General features: G+C 40.1%; 2 protein-coding genes across 8 annotated transcripts in view; both read right to left on the bottom strand.

Moving 5' to 3' along the window:
* Window positions 1-11,990, bottom strand: part of nsun3 (NOP2/Sun RNA methyltransferase 3) — a 59,670-nt gene extending 47,680 nt beyond the window's left edge. For 3 of the 5 annotated variants that reach the window (XM_059968211.1, XM_059968213.1, XM_059968214.1), the window contains exons 1-2: window positions 11,436-11,863; window positions 7,906-8,027 (exon numbers count right to left, since the gene is read on the bottom strand). In XM_059968211.1, coding sequence (XP_059824194.1) covers window positions 7,906-8,027; window positions 11,436-11,606 — 293 coding nt within the window. In that variant the 5' untranslated portion in view covers window positions 11,607-11,863. Of the gene's footprint in view, window positions 1-7,905; window positions 8,028-11,435 lie in introns of all 5 variants that reach the window. The other 2 variants (XM_059968216.1, XM_059968215.1) reach the window with 2 other exon arrangements.
* Window positions 11,991-15,326: 3,336 nt separating this feature from the next.
* Window positions 15,327-19,486, bottom strand: part of arl13b (ADP-ribosylation factor-like 13b) — a 69,120-nt gene continuing 64,960 nt past the window's right edge. For all 3 annotated transcript variants that reach the window (XM_059968207.1, XM_059968208.1, XM_059968209.1), the window contains one exon: window positions 15,327-17,681. In XM_059968207.1, the coding sequence (XP_059824190.1) occupies window positions 17,605-17,681 (77 nt within the window). In that variant the 3' untranslated portion in view covers window positions 15,327-17,604. The remainder of the gene's footprint in view (window positions 17,682-19,486) is intronic.

Genomic DNA, 19,486 nt, shown 5'->3' with positions numbered 1-19,486 from the left:
TGTAAGGTTATATTGAGGCAATGGAAAAAATATAAGGCCTCCAGTGCAGACAAGCTGGCCAGTCACTGAAGTGGAAGAATTGCCTGGCTCAGTTGCTTAACTACTAACATTGCCATGAAAAATTAAACTCCAAATAGATGAATTCACCCTCTTCATCCCCAAGTAGCAGTAATTCTTCCTCAGAAAATAATACACTTGACTTTAAGCCCTAATTATAGACAAATACCTGAAGATGGCGACCTGGTCTAAAAGGAAGCATGCCACTAAATCAAGTCAGCTGAACTACAAGGTGACACAAATAAAGACCAAGCATTTTAACTTTATTTTCAACAGTTCTAACCTTATCAGCTGCTCTGATATTCATGCTGCAACTATAATATTCTGTCCTCATGAACTAATGACTTCTACACACAACTGCTTGGGAATTTATATTAGGCCCTGCTGTACTACCATATAAACTGTAGTGTTCAGGAAAAAAAAAGTCCAAATACTGGCAACCCAGTTGAAAACTACTATAGATATGATCCTGGCATATACAGTAGCTTAAATACTCAATAGCAAAAAGAATGATAAATATTACTATCTACATGGTATTGTTTTTGCGGTAACCATATAATTTACAATTTTAGATTTAAGCCACACGTACTACTTAGTGCTGAGGCCAAAATGTTCCACTTCAGTCTCATCTGACTACAAGACCTTCTTCCACATCTTTATAGTATCTTCTAAATTATGCTTTGCAAAACCTTTATGGGTAAGGATATGCTTTTCTTAAGCAGTACATGTGGCGTAAATCCAACACTGCATATTAGCCTGGTAAAACCATCTCTATTAAAAGTATGGTGGAGTTCACACCAAGGTACAGGGAAACTTTTCAGCAGTGGGGATTAGAAATCTGATCAGAACTGATGGGAAGATGAATGTTGCTAAACACAAAAAGATCCTGGATAAAAATGTGCTAACCACTGCCAGAAAGCTCAAACTGAGGAGGAAGTTAGTCTTTCAACAGGACAATGATCCAAAGCGCACTGCCAGAGTGGCCATGGAGAAAAAACATCGATATCCTTGAGTGGTCCATAATCTGATCAAACATCTCTGAAAGCAAGTTTGCAAGGAGGAACGACAAATCTTGCTGCAGCATGTTGTGCAAAGAGACTGATCCACAAAGTCTACTGGCTGTAATACCTGGTTCAACTAAGTACTGAGCAAAGGGGGATGAATACTTTTGAAATACTGAGATTTCAGATTTTGAATTTTTAGATTTTCCATTCTTTACAACTTTCCCTGTTTTTTGCAGTTTCACGAACAAAAAAATCTCAGTTAAATTGATTCAAATCCCTGGTGGTAATTCTCTTTTATGTGAACAAAGGGGTGGGGCTGAATACTTTTTCAAGGCACTCTAGATACCATACTATCTGCTTATAGGCTCATATCTTTAATCAAGCTTTCTTCATACTGCTGGACCACAGAACTATTCTAAATCTTGGGAAGTCCATTGCTTATTGTCCTTTAGCAGAATGAGTTCTGAAGACACTTAAGAGTTTAGATTTTTTTAAAATGCAGGAAACCATTGGAACTTCAGTTCTACCTTGTGCACTACTGACATGTGGTATTTTATTGTGTTTGTGTATGAGGAGTGATGGATTGCTCTCTTGGCCTGTTCAAGGAACCAGCACAGCAAATGGAATAGAAAAGAGGGACTCTGCCCCACTTTATATCAGGATCAATGGAGTTTTAAATTATATCTGATCATTGCAAAAGCCATCTGTCTACATGCCTCAAGTCTGGAAAGAAAGCTTACACAAATAATAATCCCAAAACTGAATTCCCTAAGAGTCTAGCACTTTAACTTATGCTGCTCCTGAAATTAGTCTTGAGATAAAGTTGATAAACTTGACATTATTGCCTTTTACATAAACACACTGTTGATTCAGTTTGCCCAATGCTATGATAGAAATAAAAAAAGCAAATGCAAGTAATTAGTTCGGAATACACAGGACATGCAATGTATGATGTTAAACTATCTAAGCAAATCTAACCATGTTTCCATTCAACCAAACTAAATTGTTTCACTTGCTGATTGGAAATTTATTGCAAAAAAACATGTCTGCTCCCTTATTAATTAGCTTTTCAAAATTTTATGACAGAGCTATTCTACTGAATGGCCATTGACTAGTATGATGAATAATCTTTCCTTCAGAAATAATCTAAGTCACTATGGTATTCACCCAGTTCAGCTCCTGCAGAATGTCTGCAATACTAATTAGACAGAGGGAAGTCAACTCGGGTGATGCTCATTAAATACAGGCCCAACAATTTTTCTGTGCTAATTAATTGCAGGTGCTCCAAATGTAGCACTAATTAGAAACAGGTAGAAGAAAGACCAGAAGTAGTCTCCAAAATATACAGCCGCTATTATTCCAGAGTTCAAGTATTGGATATTAACCTCCATGAAATTTGAAGTGGCATACTGTAAGCACTCTAAGACATAGGTCAATGATCATCTCCAACTATAGAATCGATATACGCACACTTGCTATCAATAGCACTATCATCAGCAGTCTCATTTTTACTTACAAACAACTGGGCCAACCACATAAATACTACAGTAACAAGAAAATTCACAGGCTGGGAGCACTGCAGTAAATGAATCATCTCCTAATATACAGAGCTCTCCCATCTTTTAAAAGGCACTTGTTACGAGCATGATTAATTATAATTTCAACACCAATAGCTGGATGCCATTCAGATGAAAACACTCCAATTGACAGAACTCCCCCCCCCCCACCTCCCCATCCATCCAAACTTGAATTCCCTTGCCAGAGTTGAAAAATTCCCCATCTTACTTGTTGAGACCTATTTAATCAATTTTTGGTTGAGTGTAGGATGGTCAACATCTGTTTAATTTCCTTAAATGCCCTCACAGAGGTGGTGGCCAGTTACGTTTCTGACTGCAGCAATAATTCTGGTGAAGGTGCTCTCACACAGAGAGTTCCACAATCCACAGTTCCTGCAATGATGAAGGAACCGCAATATACCTCCTATTCAGGAAGGTAAGCAACTTGCTGGCATTGTGCAGGTGCTGACATTCCGATATAGTGCCATGTCTTCTTGCCGGTTGAGGTTGCAAGATGTTATTAGAGTAAGTTGGGTAAGTAACTGCAGAGCATTTTGTAGATGATTTTGCAATTGGATCCTTGACTTCCTAACCGGAAGACCACAATCTGTGCGGACTGGTGATAATAAATATGTCCTGTTTGCTGATGATCAACACTGGTGCACCTCAGGGGTGTGTGCTTAGCCCACTGCTCTACTCTTTACATACCCATGACTGTGTGGCTAGGCATAGCTCAAATACCATCTATAAATTTGCTGATGATGCAACTATTGTCGGTAGACTCTCAGATGGAGACGAAAGGATGTACAGGAGTGAGATATGCCAACTAGTGGAGTGGTGTCGCAGCAACAACCTAGCACTCAACATCAGTAAGACGAAAGAGCTGACTGTGGACTTCAGTAAGGGTAAGACGAAGGAACACATACCAATCCTCATAGAGGGATCAGAAATGGAGTGAGTGAGCAGTTTCAAGTTCCTGGGTGTCAAGATCACTGAGGACCTAACCTGGTCCCAATATATCGATGCAGCTACAAAGAAGGCAAGACGGCAACTACACTTCATTAGGAGTTTGAAGAGATTTGGTATGTCAACAAGAACAATCAAAAACCTCTTTAAATATACCGTGGGGAGCATTCTGACAGGTTGAATCACTGTCTGGTATGGAGGGGCTACTGCTCAGGATCGAAAGAAGCTGGAGAAGGTCGTAAATTTAGTCGTCTCAATCTTGGGTACTAGCCTACAAAGTACCCAGGACATCTTCCAGAAGCAGTGTCTCAGAAAGGCAGTGTCCATTATTAAGGACTCCCAGCACCCAGGGCTTGCCCTTTACTCACTGTTACCATCAGGTAGGAGGTACAGAAGCCTAACGACACACACTCAACAATTCAGGAACAGCTTCTTCCCCTCTGCCATCCAATTCGTAAATGGACATTGATCCTGTGAATATTACCTCACTTTTTAAAATATTTATTATTTCTGTTTTTGCCGGATTTTTAATCTATTCATTATACGTATACTATAATTGAGTTACTTATTTATTTATTTTTGTTATTATTCTTCTTCTTCTTCTATATTATGTATTGCATTGAACTGCTGCTGCTGTTAACAAATTTCATGACAGATGCCAGTGATAATAAACCTGATTCTGAGATGGTACATATTGCAGCCTGTGTCCCAGTGAAGAACAGAATGAATGTATAAGATGGTGAATGGGATATCAATCATAAGTAAAAGCACACAGCAAGTAGAAGTAGGAGTAGGTCATTCACCTCCTTGTGCTTGTGTCACCATTTAGTACAATCATGGCTGATCTTTTAACCCAGCGCCACTTTCCTGCACTGACCCTTACCGCTTGACTCCACTAATACTTAAAAATATATTAATCTCTATCTTCAACAAAAGCAATGACCAAGCTTCCAGTCTTATAAGCTGTAGAATTCCAAAGGTTTACTACTTAGGAGGAGACAATGGCGCCTAAAGGCGACTCCTTTGCTTCCACTTCGGAAACATCTCTATTTCCATTTTTAGTATCTCGGCCTTTCCCTTTCAGGGTTCTTTTGAAGACACTGACCTGGAGTTACGCGCTGACTTTGGTTCTTTGCGGGAATGGGACACGCTCTCGGGGTTTCATGACTGGCCGTTATTCGATATGCCAAGGATGCTGCCTAAGAGATTAGCTTGACTTCAGAGTTCTGGGATCTCACGGACACAGGCAGGCCGAAGGTCGGTGTCCCGGCAGGAAATGGGTGTGTCATGGGAGATGGAAGATCTCTGGCTGTGTGCTCAGAGACCCGAGATATTTGGGCAGAGAGCTCAGAAACAGTGACGCAACAGACTTTTAACATCGTAAATAGGTGAGTTATTTGTTATGCCTCCCCTCTGGCTGTGAAACGGAGACACCTCTTTCTCCTGTATTAGGGCGAAAGAGAGGCTGTGGTGTGTCAAATACCAGGTGAACGAGTAGTCTGGGGTACTGCAGGTGTGTGTCTTTGCTGTCGCTTTGCTGCACACCTGAGTGCTCAGTGATGGGTGCCAATGCTTTTAAGTTGGTGGGGGAGGGGGGAACCGTTGCTTTGCTGCTGCTTACGCGTGGGAGGGGGGAGCTGGGGGGACTTTAGGGTTCTAACATTTAACTGTCATTCATTCTTTGGGGGTTACTCCTCTGTTTTTGTGGATGTTTGTGAAGAAAAAGCACTTCAGGATGTACATTGTATACATTTCTCTGATATTAAATGTACCTTTGAAGGAATTTTATTCCACCTCAGCTGTGAAATGCCAAATCCTTTTTCCAACAGTGAATCCTGGCTCTAGCCATCTTAACCAGGAAGAAACTTTAACAGCTCAACCTTGCCTGTCCGACCTAAAATTGAATTATATACTGTAGTCACATTTCTGTAATGGTAATTATAATGTGTACATTTATACTGATTTACTTTATGATGGATAGGGGAATCAAGGGATATGGGGACAAGGCAGGGACTGGGTATTGATAGTAAATGATCAGCGGTGCAGACTCGAGGAGCCGAATGGTCTACTTCTGCACCTATTGTCTATTGATCTGTCCACTTTTTTTTTACAAATAATTACAAATAAGCACAAATCCTTTCCAAGCACAGCCATGACCTTTGTGTGCTGATGCCAATGCTGCGAAGAGAAGAGTCACATGGCCAGAGTTTCAGCTAGCAAGGCCTTGCCTAGCAAAAATGTCATTGCTGTACTTAAACAAAAAGATAGATATAAAACAGCTGTTGCTCTAGAAGGCTAATACACTTTTTTGTTCAGGCTTTTCTGAGCAGGCAGGGTGGATTTCCCAAGAATGAATGCTAAAAGATGTCACCAGAGTACTTTACATACACAGTAATATATTACTGATAGCACTGATATTACTGATAAGAACCTTGGGCAAACCCCTGCCCATGCTGTCTGCTGATTTGCTGACAATCTGGCACAATGATTGTCCCCACAGCTTGGTATGGAGAGAATCGTGCTGGTAAGTAGTGAGGCCAGTCAGTGCTGGGATACAGACCTCAGTGTGCACCCTGCCCGGCACAGTGTGGGTGAGATTTCGCTGGGGAGTACCAGCAGCTGCTTTGTGTGTTGTCAAACCATTCAAATCCTACAGTCTCCCTATTCACCACCTGTTGAACGTGGTGTAAACTGCTGGCTCTCAAACTCTCCGCTTGGTTGCACATCGCACCCCATACCAGAATTTCAGTCTTTTGCAAACTCACCAGCTGGCTTGTGCATTGTGTAGACCACACACATCCAGGTTTGATCTAAACAGGAACCAAACTGTTCAATTTGAGAAGTGAGATGAAAATGACTGTTCTGGTCACAAGGGAAACATTTGACCAAGTGTGACAGGGCATCCTAGCAAAATTAGTCAATGGGTACCAAAAGGGAAAATACTCCAATGATTGTAATCAATGCCACAAAAGGAGGCTGTTACTGTTTTACATCAATTTTCTGAGCCCCAGGATAATATGTCAGGAGCATCTTAAGACAGTGATCAAACACCTTCATCAATTAGCTTCATCAAAAGCTAGGGCGTCCCATTTGAAAGCAACTCCCTGCAAATGAAGTAGTCCATGCCTACACGCATCAACACCAAGGCAATATTCAAGCAGAAGCTGATGAGTGGGAGGCACTTTCATGCCACAGTGGTGTCAGGCAATTATCACCACCTACCCTTGTCATTACTTTTGGATTCCCTCAACTAGACTTGCAACATAAATCCCCCAACTGTAAGTGTAGATAAGAGGCAGGGCACTCTACAATGTCTCTTACATCAATGTCTTTCCACCATCTGTAAGGCACAAGTTAGGAGAGTCCTGAAACAGTCCCCACTTACTTGGCTTCAATACATCCCAAGAAACGGCCAAGGTAACACGTTTACTTAAATGCCATCCCATCAACCACCCTAAACATTCCTTCCCTCCACTACTCACAGCACAGAAGCTGCAAGTGTGCATCACCAACAAAATGCTGCAAAGTAATGTTCCTCTTACAAACTACTGGACAGCAGCTCCTGAACTTATGACTTTTTATGATGGGAACACCACCACATCACGCACCATCATTACTTGGAAATTTTTTTTGCCATTGCTTCACTGTCACTCGGTCTAAGTTCAGGAGCTCCACATGCAAAATTGCTATGGGAATACATTCACTAAAAGGACTACACCAGTTCAAAGTCACAGCTTAGCATCATCATATCAGAATCAGGTTTAGTATCACCAGCAAATGTTATGAAATGCATTAACATTATAGCAGCAGTATAATGAAATACATGATAAATAAATATAAAGAAAACTGAATTACAGTAACTAATTAGTTACATTAAAATAAGATTGCAAAAAAATAGTGAGGTAGTGTAGTGCACTACCTACAATTAGAAGGAACAATTAGAGATGCGCAATAAATGCTAGCTTTGCCAGTGACACCTAAAATATGAAGTTGAAAGAAATAGCTCCAGGATCAGTTTATGGCCTAAAACTTAACATTAAACTATGCCAGTACACAAGTTTTAAAAATCTGTCCATACATTTAACATTCTTCCTAAAGATCAAGGTGCTTTGTTTGTAGACTACATTTCTTTCAATGGGCCAAGACCCATTCAGCACATAACCTGCATCAATATTTGAATGCAGTATTAAACAGACATTACAATGATACAGATACAAAGCTACAGAAATACGATAAATTGAGATTAGAATCATTTCTATATCATTTAATCAGAACATCTTATTTTCTTTATTCGCTAAGAAGGAAATAATTTCTTTTATTACCTGACTTTGTCCCACAATTTTCCATGTTCATGCCCGTATTTTTTATCAAAATATTCCAAAGCTGGTATACAAATTTGTTTCTGTGACTTCTGTCTGATATGAGACTTTTTATTCTTATTGTTCTAAAAAGACAAAATTCAAAACAACAAATGATTCCTTCATCATTTATTACCTCACTATTTATTTTTTTTCTTTATTACATCTGACTCCACCACCTTTTCTGGTTCTTCAGCTTTATCATATTAGTTTTAACTATAATTCCATTTTAGTTTGCTTTGTTTACTGTCACAAATCTCTATTAGACTCACAGTAATATGGATTTTACTATCTATCCATTTCTCTCATAAGCTTACGCACTTCTGTCAGATTAACCCTTAGACTCCTTCACTCCATAGAAATCAAGCCCAGCTTATCCAAACACTCCCCAAAACTAAGCCTCTCCAAGTTTGCTTCTTCTCATAGACAAACATATTACATTTATAAGTACTTTGGATGAGGAAGTGGAAGGGCAAGTTAGTAAGTTTGCAGATGGCACCAAGTTTGGTAGTGTTGAGGATAGTGTGGGCTGTCATGGGCTATAATGAGACATCGGTACGATGCAGAGCTGGGCTGAGAAGTGGCAGATGGAGTCAATCTAGAAAAATGTGAGATGCACACTTTGGAAGGTCAAATTTGAATACAGGGTTAATGGCAGGATTCTTAGTAGTGTGGAGGAATGGAGGTATCGTGAGGTCCAAGTCCATAGATCCCTCAAAATTGGCGCACAAGTTGTTAGGGTGGTTAAGAAGGCTTGGGGTGCATTGGCCTTCATTATTCGGGAGATTGAGTTCAAGAGATGCAAAGTAATGTTAAAGCTCTATAAGACTATGGTTACACCACACTTGGGAGTATTGTGTTCAGTTTTGGTTGCCTCATTATAGAAAGGATGTGGAAGTGTCAGAGGAGATTTACCACGTTGCTGGCTGGATTAGAGAGAATAGTGTTATGAGGATATGCTAAACAAGATAAGGGCTTTCTCTTTGGAGTAAAGGAGGATGAAAGGTGACTTGATAGAGATGTATAGTATGATAAAAGGCATCAATAGAGTGGACAGCCTGCGCCATTTCCCAAGGTAGAATAAGCTAAAATGAGGTGGTTAGGTTTTTTTTACTCAGAGCATGCATGGAACACGCTTCTATGGGTGGTGGTAGAGGCAGATACATTCCAGATATTTAAGAGACTCTTAGATATCCACATGGTATGCATGAATGAAACAAAAATGGGAAGCTATCATTGTGTATTTAATATTTCAGTAATATTTGAGCATTATCGTAAATTGTTTAAATAAGTCATTACTGGTTATATGTAGAAGTATGTGAAAGAAATATGACATTACGTCACCACATCGTCTCACTTGGAGTGGAAATGAAGCTTACACACATCCCTCAGGTTCCCTTGTTTTCCTTTTTGGAGTTATACATAACAGCAACGTAGGAAGAAAGCATTACAGTCGGACAACCTTATCCGCGGGGGATTGGTTCCGAGACACCCGGTGGATACCAAAAAATGCAGATGCTCAAGTCCCTTATTTAACCTGTCTCAATGCAGTGGACCTTGGGACCCAGCGGAACCCCAGACTTTATTTAACCAGTCTTAGTGCGGTGGACATTAGGACCTGGCAGCACAGCTCTGAATCCGCAGTGTTTCTGTTCACGAAAATAATCACGACCATGATTGAAAATAAAGTGTAAGTAATAAAGCGATCGGAAAGAGGCGAAACACCATCGGTCATTGGAAAGGTATTAGGCTACAGTCGGTCAACGATCAGAACAATTTTAATGGAGCATCTGAAAGGCCCTGCCCCGATGAAAGCTACAATTATCACTAAGCAATGCAGTGGTTTAATTATTGAAATATGCATGTTTCTTAAGCGTTTTATATGCATAGAAAGTTAAAATATGTACTATATACTAAGAAAAACATTTGACTGATGCTAAATAATACCGGATGAACCTGTTGCGACTTCAAATCCGACTTAAAAGACGGACTCAAGAATGGAATTCATTCATAACCCTGGGACTGCCTGTACTTTAAAGTCATTTCTAGATTACTTATAATACCTAATACAATATAAATACTATGTAAATAGTTGTTATACTGTATTGTTTAGGGAATAATGACAAGAAAAAATAGTCTGTACATGCTCAAACAACGAGTGCTGGAGAGAGAACTTCCAGGTTTTGGTTGAATCCACAGATAAGGAGGGCCGACTGTATTTATTTATTGAGATACAGCACTTAACAGGCCCTTCTAGCGACATTGCCCAGCAATCCCCCGATTTAATCCGAGCCTAATCACGGGACAATTAACCTACGAATCCGTATGTCTTTGGATTGTGGGAGGAAACCAGAGCACTGAGAGAAAACCTATGCGGTCATGGGGACAATGTACAAAGTACTTATAGGCAGTAGTGGGAATTTAACCTGGGCCATTGGTACTGTAAAGCGTTGTGCTATCTATCCACTAAACTAGATAGATCTTGGAGTAAGTTAAAAGGTTGGCACAACATCATGGGCCAAAGGCCATGTAATGTGGTGTACTTTTCTATGTCCAAACATGCCCAGCATATAAATGCCATGAAATCAGTTTTTTGCAGCTTCAGTACATTACAGAAATGCAAACATAATATGAAATAAACTGAATATTCAGGCAACATTCCGGAGAATCTTCCTTGCACACTGTGCAGTATAGTGTGAAGGCTAGAACTGCACAAAATACTTCTAAATGGGTTCTAAACCTATAAACTAACACCCCAAATGTTACATTCCATTTCCCTTTCCAATGGAGGCAAGCACACCAGGTATCTTCTCCACCATCCTCATGGGTTGCTCAGTCAATGTAGTTTGTCTCATGAGCAGTTTTAGAGATGTATTTTGAATCTCTATTTCTAGTTTTTAGTCATGAGTCTAAAAGTTACAATAATTTGCTGGAACTCAGAGGGTGAATCAACATCTGTGCAAGGAACTGTCGATGTTTCCGGCCAAAATCCTGCATAAAGCCAACCTGGATAACTTCTCATCGAACAGAGACTGCTCCGCCTATGTATTTACATTTCTTGTGTGTCTAATAGTAATGTTTAGCCTGAATTTTTTTTCACAGACGAATAATGGTATTTGTTTATAAAGTTGTAGTGCAACCGAGGTTTTAAGTTCCTCCAGCATTTTGTGTGTCGTTTTGCATTTCCAGCATCTACAGATTTTAAATTTTGTAATGGTTTTAACGGGGGTTATTACTACTTGCTCAAACATTTATCAACTAGTATTTTGACTTTCAGAAAACTATGGTCTTGAACCACAAATTTTCTCTGTTCATCAACTTAACTTAAACACCCTCCCATTTACGGTATACTTGTAAATTGCAGATTTTCAACTTCGGATTTCTGGTTTCTGAAATTAAAACTAACTTCTACGCTAAGCACACATTCCTCCCATTCAACCAGCGAATTCGAAAGCCCTCCCCTCTCCAACTTTTTCCACCAGAAAGCCCCTTACCCCCAGTCTCATTTCCAGTCCTCCCCCAGTTCCCTCTTGGCGTCTCAGCAGCGGTCCATCCCGTCTCTGTACCTGCGCCTGGGTTCCGAATGCAAGGCCGCGCGTCCGACCCAGCCACCGAGGAAGTGAAGCTAATGGGGCGCCCTTCACAGCGACGGCAGAGCCTCGCATGGCGGCCGGCAGCGGCCTCTGGCGCCCCCGGAGTCTCGTATGGCGGTGGGCCGCGGCCTCTGGCGCCCGCGGAGCCTCGTATGGCGGTGGGCCGCGGCCTCTGGCGCCCCCGGCTGGACGTCCCCGGAGCCTCGTATGGCGGTGGGCCGCGGCCTCTGGCGCCCCCGGCTGGACGCCCCCGGAGTCTCGTATGGCGGTGGGCCGCGGCCTCTGGCGCCCCCGGCTGGACGCCCCCGGAGCCTCGTATGGCGGTGGGCCGCGGCCTCTGGCGCCCCCGGCTGGACGCCCCCGGAGTCTCGTATGGCGGTGGGCCGCGGCCTCTGGCGCCCCCGGAGCCTCGTATGGCGGTGGGCCGCGGCCTCTGGCGCCCCCGGCTGGACGCCCCCGGAGCCTCGTATGGCGGTGGGCCGCGGCCTCTGGCGCCCCCGGCTGCTCGCCCCGGCCCGATCGCCTTCCCATCGTTGCCATGCTCGGGGTCGTCGGAACCCACCCATCCGTTGGAGCTAGGGATTGATTTTACCACTCGCTCCTCTCCAGATCGCCCGAACTGTTCTTGTCCATACGTGCTATAAACGTGCAGTCTCTCATGCATGCAGCTGTAATTTAAATTGCGGTGTCAAAGAGCAGCGGCTTGGAAGTTTCACTGTCAGCAGCAGATTTTAATGTGTGGCGGCAGGGAATTCCAAACTGGAATGGTCCTAGGGTACCGTGAGTAGCGGTAGCAGTCCTTGTTGGTCTGGATGGACTTGTAGTTCAGGGATTGGTTTTGTCGGGTTTGCTGGTCTGTTATTCTGCTTACACAAAAGGAGACTAATGTTCGATGGAGTTAATGAGTTTCCTTGTAAATAGTAGTAAGCTTGGCTGTTGTGGGCGTCTTTGGAGGGTATCCCATTTGGTTACAAACCTGGCAACTCTTCTCTGGACTTTTTTCAAGTTTATTGATGTGAATGGTTTGGTAGGGATCCCAAATGGCACTACAGTATTCAAGTCTGTTTTTAAATTAAGAGGCAGTAGGGGATCCGAGGATAAACTCCTCCTCACCGCGGAGGATGACTAGTTTCTGCATCCGTTCTGTCGTTTACGATATGACCGTTGAGGCCAATGAGACCTGACAAGTTAGCGGTCAGTTTATACAGTGTTTACCTTGGACCACTGTGTCTTGAGGATGCAAGGACTTGGGACTTTGGCTGTCATCCTAAATGGTCCTTTGTGAGGTCATGGGTGAGGATTTCTTGGAAAGTTTTGGGGAAATCATTGCATCCTCAACACCATCTGCCTGTAACGCCATCTTATATGACATGAAATGTGGTGTTTTACAGCAGCAGAACAGTGCAAGACATAAAATTTGCATGGGATAGGCAGCTCCTAAATAGTTGTCTGGGTCTTCAAAGTCCTGTTCCTCCTCCTCTATGGTAGTGACAAAAGAAGATGACCAGATAGCAAGGGTCCTTGTTGATAAGCCACCTTGTTAAGGCATTGCCTCTTGAATATGTCCTTTATGGTTAGGAAGTTGTGCCCATGATAAAGCCAGCTGAGTCTATATCCTCTTGTAATCCTGGGCATTGGAGCCTCCATACCAAGCTTTCCACTACACATCTATTGAAATTGCAAGGCTTTGGTGATATACTAAGTCTCCTCAAACTCCTAACAACATGGAGCCATTGGTATGCCTCCTCATGATTGTGCTGGGAAGTGGTCCAGGATCAAGTGAACAACATATCCCACTTACACTAACAGAGTATAATTGGGTGATGTACATTTTTTATACAATTAATGAATGATGATTAAATTACCAAGCAGCCACACTTTGATGAGAACATGGACAGGGACAAAGTTTCATACCTTGGAAGGATTTCACAGGATAAATATTTTAACCTCAACAATATTATTTGGTGTTCCTCTCATATCACAAGGATGACTCTTAAAATGCGTCAACTAATGCTCCTATGTACGTCTTGTGAAAGTAACAGAATCGGTCAGGGATCAGATTATATAACAGGAACAAGGTTTTGAATACAAGGATAGCTGCAAATGTTTTAAAATTATGTGCAAGGAACAGCATTATCTACAACATTAACTGCTACTACAGCAGTGGTATCTCGGCTTTGCCAATGATAAGTCTCAGTCCAGATGTAAAACCTTAAGACATAGAAGTAGAATTAGGCCATTTTGGCCCATCAAATCTGCCGCCATTTCATGGCTGATGCTTTTTTCTTCTCAGTCCCAATCTCTTGCCTTCTCCACATATCCGTTAATGCCCTGACCAATCAAGAACCCATCAACCTCTACCTTAAATATACATATAGACTTGGCCTCCACAGCTGCCCGTGGCAACGAATTCCAGAGATTCACCACTCCGTGGCTAAAGAAATTTCTCATTTCTGTCCTAAAAAGACACCCTTCTATTCCAAGGCTGTGTCCTCTGGTCGTAGACTGTCCCACCAGAGGAAACATCCTTCCCACATCCACTTTATCAAGGCCCTTCACCATTCGATTGGTTTCAATGAGGTCACCCCTCACTCTTCTCAATACCAGTGAACACATGCACAGACCCATTCAACACTCTTTATATGACATTCCCTTCAAACCTGGAATCATTTTTGTGAACCTTCTCCAGCTTCAGCACATCCTTTCTATAAGGGGCTCAAAACTGCTCACAATACTCTAAGTGAGGCCTCATCAATGTTTTATAAAGGCTCAACATTACATCCTTGTTTTTATATTCTAGCCCTCTTAAAATGAACGCTAACATTGCACTTGCCTTCCTTACCAGACTCTACCTGCAAATTAATCTTTAGGAAATCTTGCACAAGTCCCTTTGCACCTCAGATGTTTGTATTTTCTCTTTAGAAAAACAAGCAAACCTTTCATCTCTTCTACCTAGTGCATGACTATACACTTGCTGACACTATTCCATTTGCCACTTCTTTGGCTATTCTCCAAATCCAAGTCCTTCTGCAGCCTCTCTACTTCCTCAAAACTACCTGCTGTTCAACCTATCATTGCATTGTCTGCAAACTTTGCAAAGCCAGCAAGTGTATCATCCAAATCATTAACATAAAATGTAAAAAGAATCTGCGCCAGTGGCACAGTGACATCAGCGCTGGACTCTGGAGCGACGGTTCCCAAGTTCAAATCCAGTCGGGCCGCTCCTGGACACGCTCTCCATCAGTGTTAAGTGTTCAGTGTTAAGCTCGCAACTCAGCCTCGTTAAAAAAATACACCGTGCTGTGAGAAGGACATGGGGGACCACTCACAGAATCCTTCCTCCAAGACAACCACTTCGGAAAAAAAAAATGTGGTCACCAAGGCTCTGGCAGAGTATGGCACACAAAGAAAAGAATTTGTCCCAACACAGACCCCTGTGAAACACTACTAGTCACTGGCAGCCAGCCAGAAAAGGCACCCTTTATTCCCACTCTTTGCCTCCTGCCAGTCAGCCACTGCTTTATCCATGTTAGAATCTTCCCTGTAATACTATGGGCTTGTAGCTTGTTAAGCAACCTCATTTGTGGCACCTTATCAAAGGGCTTCTGAAAATCCAAGTACACAACATCAACCGATTCTCCTTTGTCTAACAGCAAAATTTATTACCTTGTAAGTGATGAAATGGGAATGTAATTTGGAGTTGATTCAAGTGACTTGATAGCGATCTTCAGAGATGTTTTCCGAATAGTATACATTTTAAGGGCAAAAAGTCTCCAAACTTATAAATATAGAGAAAACACTCTCCAATGCTTTTAAGAGTAATTCTTTTATTTCAAAAACATCATGAAATTTTCAATTAAGAAATTGAGCCCTGAAGGTTACTAATAACCTATTAACATATCAGACATCAGCTTCTGAGTATAAGACATTTTACTACATTTGGAATATTGCTACATAACATTGACTTCAGGCAAACTAATAAACATGTTAACAAATTTGTATATTTTAAAGTATTACTACTACAAAATTGTTCAAAATAAAAGATAGTTATCTTTCAAAATGTTTGAAATTAAAGTAGAACACATTATAAATCAAAAATATTGAATATGTAATACTTATTAATGGTGTTTGAAACATTGGAACATAATGTCTTATTTTAAGAAAATTTAATGCAAACCAATGTATGCTTTTCCTTTTTTAAAAAAAAAGCACATCAGAAATAATTTGGCTGTCCCATAACAAAATAAATAACTGTGAAATTTTATGTTTAAGAAAATTCAGTAAGAAATACGTAATCATAAATATCAATGTTTCATACAAATATATGTTATAAAACAGACAATTAAATGTTCTTACCAAAATGAATATATTAGTTGTGTTCTGTACAAACAAGTCATAGATTTAGCCCTAGATTATGACTAATATGTGGATCAGTGAGAGGGGAAGGTAAAGCAAGTGATATCAGAGCACAGGGAATTATTTGAGAACTATCCATGGGATTTCAAGTGTGAATTTTGGAAAACAGCTTTGGTTTGAGTTGCAATTGTTCATTCATATCAGCTAGGTATTTGTGTGTTCAGGCTTATAACATATAATGTCCCTACTCAGCAAGATACCTGATGGTTGCTGACATTTGTACCCTCAATATTAAACTATGTCTTCAGGTGAGCCAGGTTGTATTATTGTAAGAAGACAGTACTTAAAGGGTTGGACTCATCTACTTTTCAGTTTCAGAAAAACAACAAAATCCATGAAAACTTTGATATTTATAAATTTATGAGATGTACAAAATCTAACTAAGCACTAACTGCATTTGAAAAATGTTATCTTGCACTGAAATCTATTTGGATTTCCTGTGATCATTTTAACTGACAAAACAACGCTTGAATGTTAAATGTTTCATTGAAGAAAAACCATTAGGATTCAGTTGTTGTATGAGAATATACAACTGTTAAATAGCGTAGTGATTGATGTAGTGTAAAAATATATACAGAAAGGGATATTGGAAAAGTGGAATAAATACAATTCATGACATAATATATACTGGCTAGCTGATAGTACTTGTGCTGTTAACAACTTTTTTCTCAGAATACACAAGCAAACTATCTCATTACTCTCAGACTGAAGTGACAATCATGGGTATCTTCAACATCTCTCTGGATTCTAAATACAGTATTTTTGAAAGTTATTCAAATGAAATTTCAATTTTATAATTATACCCATATGGTGCTTTATAATATAAAGCAATTTAACAGTAATCCTTTTAAAAACTAATATTTTCTGAAACTTCGTGATTTTTTTTTGAAAAATCTGCAAAGTGCTTGAAAACTATCAGAGACATCTTCGACAGATGTGTAAAGGTATTCAAATAGTCTCTGAAAACATGTTTGCAGAGTAAAATGGACTGTTCACCTATGAAGATAAAGCTTAAATTGCACACATACTTTTAATGACCACCAATATATCTACATTAAAAAGTGCTCTCTGGAAAATCAGATATACCGCCATCTCAGAATGGGAAGTCCAAGTTCCAACTTTAACAATTCTTCACTTGACCATAATCAACATAGATGTGATTTCTGTTTGCTGAGAATAAACCACTTTAATGACATCTTAAAGTAGTTATTGGAGCTTAACCAGAAGCAGCTCAACAGTTCAAAGGTGTGTATAGGTTTTCCCTTCATTGATGTTGCTCGACTTATTGAGCTCCTCCAACTTGGTGGTGCTCCTGATTTCTAGCATTTGCAGTCTCTTGTATCTCCACTAAGCTCAGAAGACTTCAAAGTGGTTTGTACTATATTAAAACTGAATTTTGTTCAAATATTTTATTCTGCCAGTTTTCAGTAGATCTGTAAAAAAAAAAACTTTCCTCAGAGTCTGTCATTTTTTGTATTGCTATCATGCCAGTGTTTTTCAATACAAGGGATCAATTTCTGGAGCAATATTCAATTCTTTTCCTTCTTAGTGGCAGGTCCCACAGGTCTTTTCTGCCATCATAAAACAACTTTTATATGTACTGACTATACATACAATTTTTTTCTGTTTAAAGAGAAGCACGTCCTTCAGACGACTAAGAGATGACATCATGGGCTTCAGAATTTGGTTTCTGACTTGTTGGTACTGGTGGCAATGGCTTATTGCAAAGATCTGCAAAACAGGTTACATGGAAAATATACCAAGTTAATTGTAGAAACAGTAAAGTTTTCTAAGTAGAATCAAAACTGCAAAGCATTTGTGCCAATTCCATTTCATCTGAAAACATGCCATTAAACTTTTGTGTAGGGAGTAGATCGCTATCAGCAAAATATCTTTTATACATTTAGCCCTACTGACATTACAGAATAGTGTTTATGGAAATGAATAAACAGTCAACGTTTTGAGCCGAAACACTTCATCAGGATTCAATGTCAACTGTTTATTCATTTCCAGACGCTGTCTGATATTTCCAGCATCTGCAGAATCTCTTTACATAATTTTGTTGCATTGCTCTGTGCAACATTTGAATTCTTCTTGCATTTCTCAACACATCATGTTAATTTATCTTTTGACACCTCAGCCAATGAATTATTCTCCAATGAAAATGCATTAATTGCTTTATGAACAATCATTATATGAATTTTCAAACTGAGATCACTAAAGGCTTCATTTAGTTAAATATTATTTAAAATTTTTAAGGATGTTACAGGGGCCTTTACTTTATTGAAGCCACAGAAGAGAGATCATATAATCGCCCAGGGACATATGTATCTGTGCAAGAGAGATGCACATGGTGTAGAGAACTATATCTATTGTTTCAGTATGACTTTATATTAAAAAGATCAGGTAAGGGGTGTAAACTTGTGGATAAGTGTTTCATTTTCATACAAGTAGTGTTCCACTGTAAATAATTACAAGGACAACTAGGTAACCTGAAAGACTACAAAAGAATAAGATTCCTAATTGTTATTTAACATACTATGTTTTCCTTATTTCTGTCCAGTTTTCTGGAGGTCATGATAACTTTTACCAAAAAATTTACACCTAATAAGTGTACCTCTGCTGCAAGCATTGAATTCAGCTTATCTACCAAAACACCCTATCAGGGGATCGTTCAAGTACAACTCTTGACTATATTTATAGCAGAACCTGCTTTCAATAATGTCTACAATGGGATATACCAGCAAGAGGCAATGGATAAAACTTAAAATTCTATCTTTACATAAAGTGCTACCAACAAAGTATGAAAATATACTACTACTATTGCTAGTGAGTCAATGCACATTGAGAAGACCAAATATAGATTTAATTTTGTTAAATATTTCATTTTAGAGCAGAGCACAATCCTGAACGCGGGTATACAAACAGAAAGTATTGGAAAAACTAAGCAGGTCAGGGCACATGCTTCAGGTCATAACCTTTCATTAGAATTATGGAAAAATAAAGAAAGAAATCAAACGTTTGAGAACGGAGAAGGTGGAAAGATCAAAAGGAATGGTTGTGAGAGGGTGACGACCAAGAGACACAGATATTGATGCTGCAGGCTGAGAGAGGGCTTGTTTATGTGCCTGGAAGAGGTGCAGACAAAAGTTAATGAACTCATACATGAAATAAAACAATAATGTTGGAATTATGAGATACAAAATATAGTAAGAGCTGGAACTTCTTAAAAATATGTAAATGCTCAGCAAGCTCCTCCACCAGCATAAAAGCATCAGCGCCCTCCACTGGGCTCTCAAGCATGCAGCAAAGCATCAATAAAAACAGACTTGCAGTATGCCAAAGATTACTCACTCACCCGTTAATTCAACATATCACATGTACTCTCTCTCCCTAACAAGGAAAAAAAGCGGTGCCCATTTCACAGCAAGAGGGAAAACATAACAAACAACTTGTTGATTTATGATGCTAAAAGTCATGACTGGTGGAGATTTTCCAGCATTTACTGTTTCTATTTCAGGTTTACAGCATTATCA

This window comes from Hypanus sabinus, chromosome 4 (genome assembly GCF_030144855.1).
Source record: "Hypanus sabinus isolate sHypSab1 chromosome 4, sHypSab1.hap1, whole genome shotgun sequence".
Taxonomy (NCBI): domain Eukaryota; kingdom Metazoa; phylum Chordata; class Chondrichthyes; order Myliobatiformes; family Dasyatidae; genus Hypanus; species Hypanus sabinus.
The sequence above is the reverse complement of the archived record's forward strand: the minus strand, read 5'-3'. Positions and strand labels throughout refer to the sequence as shown.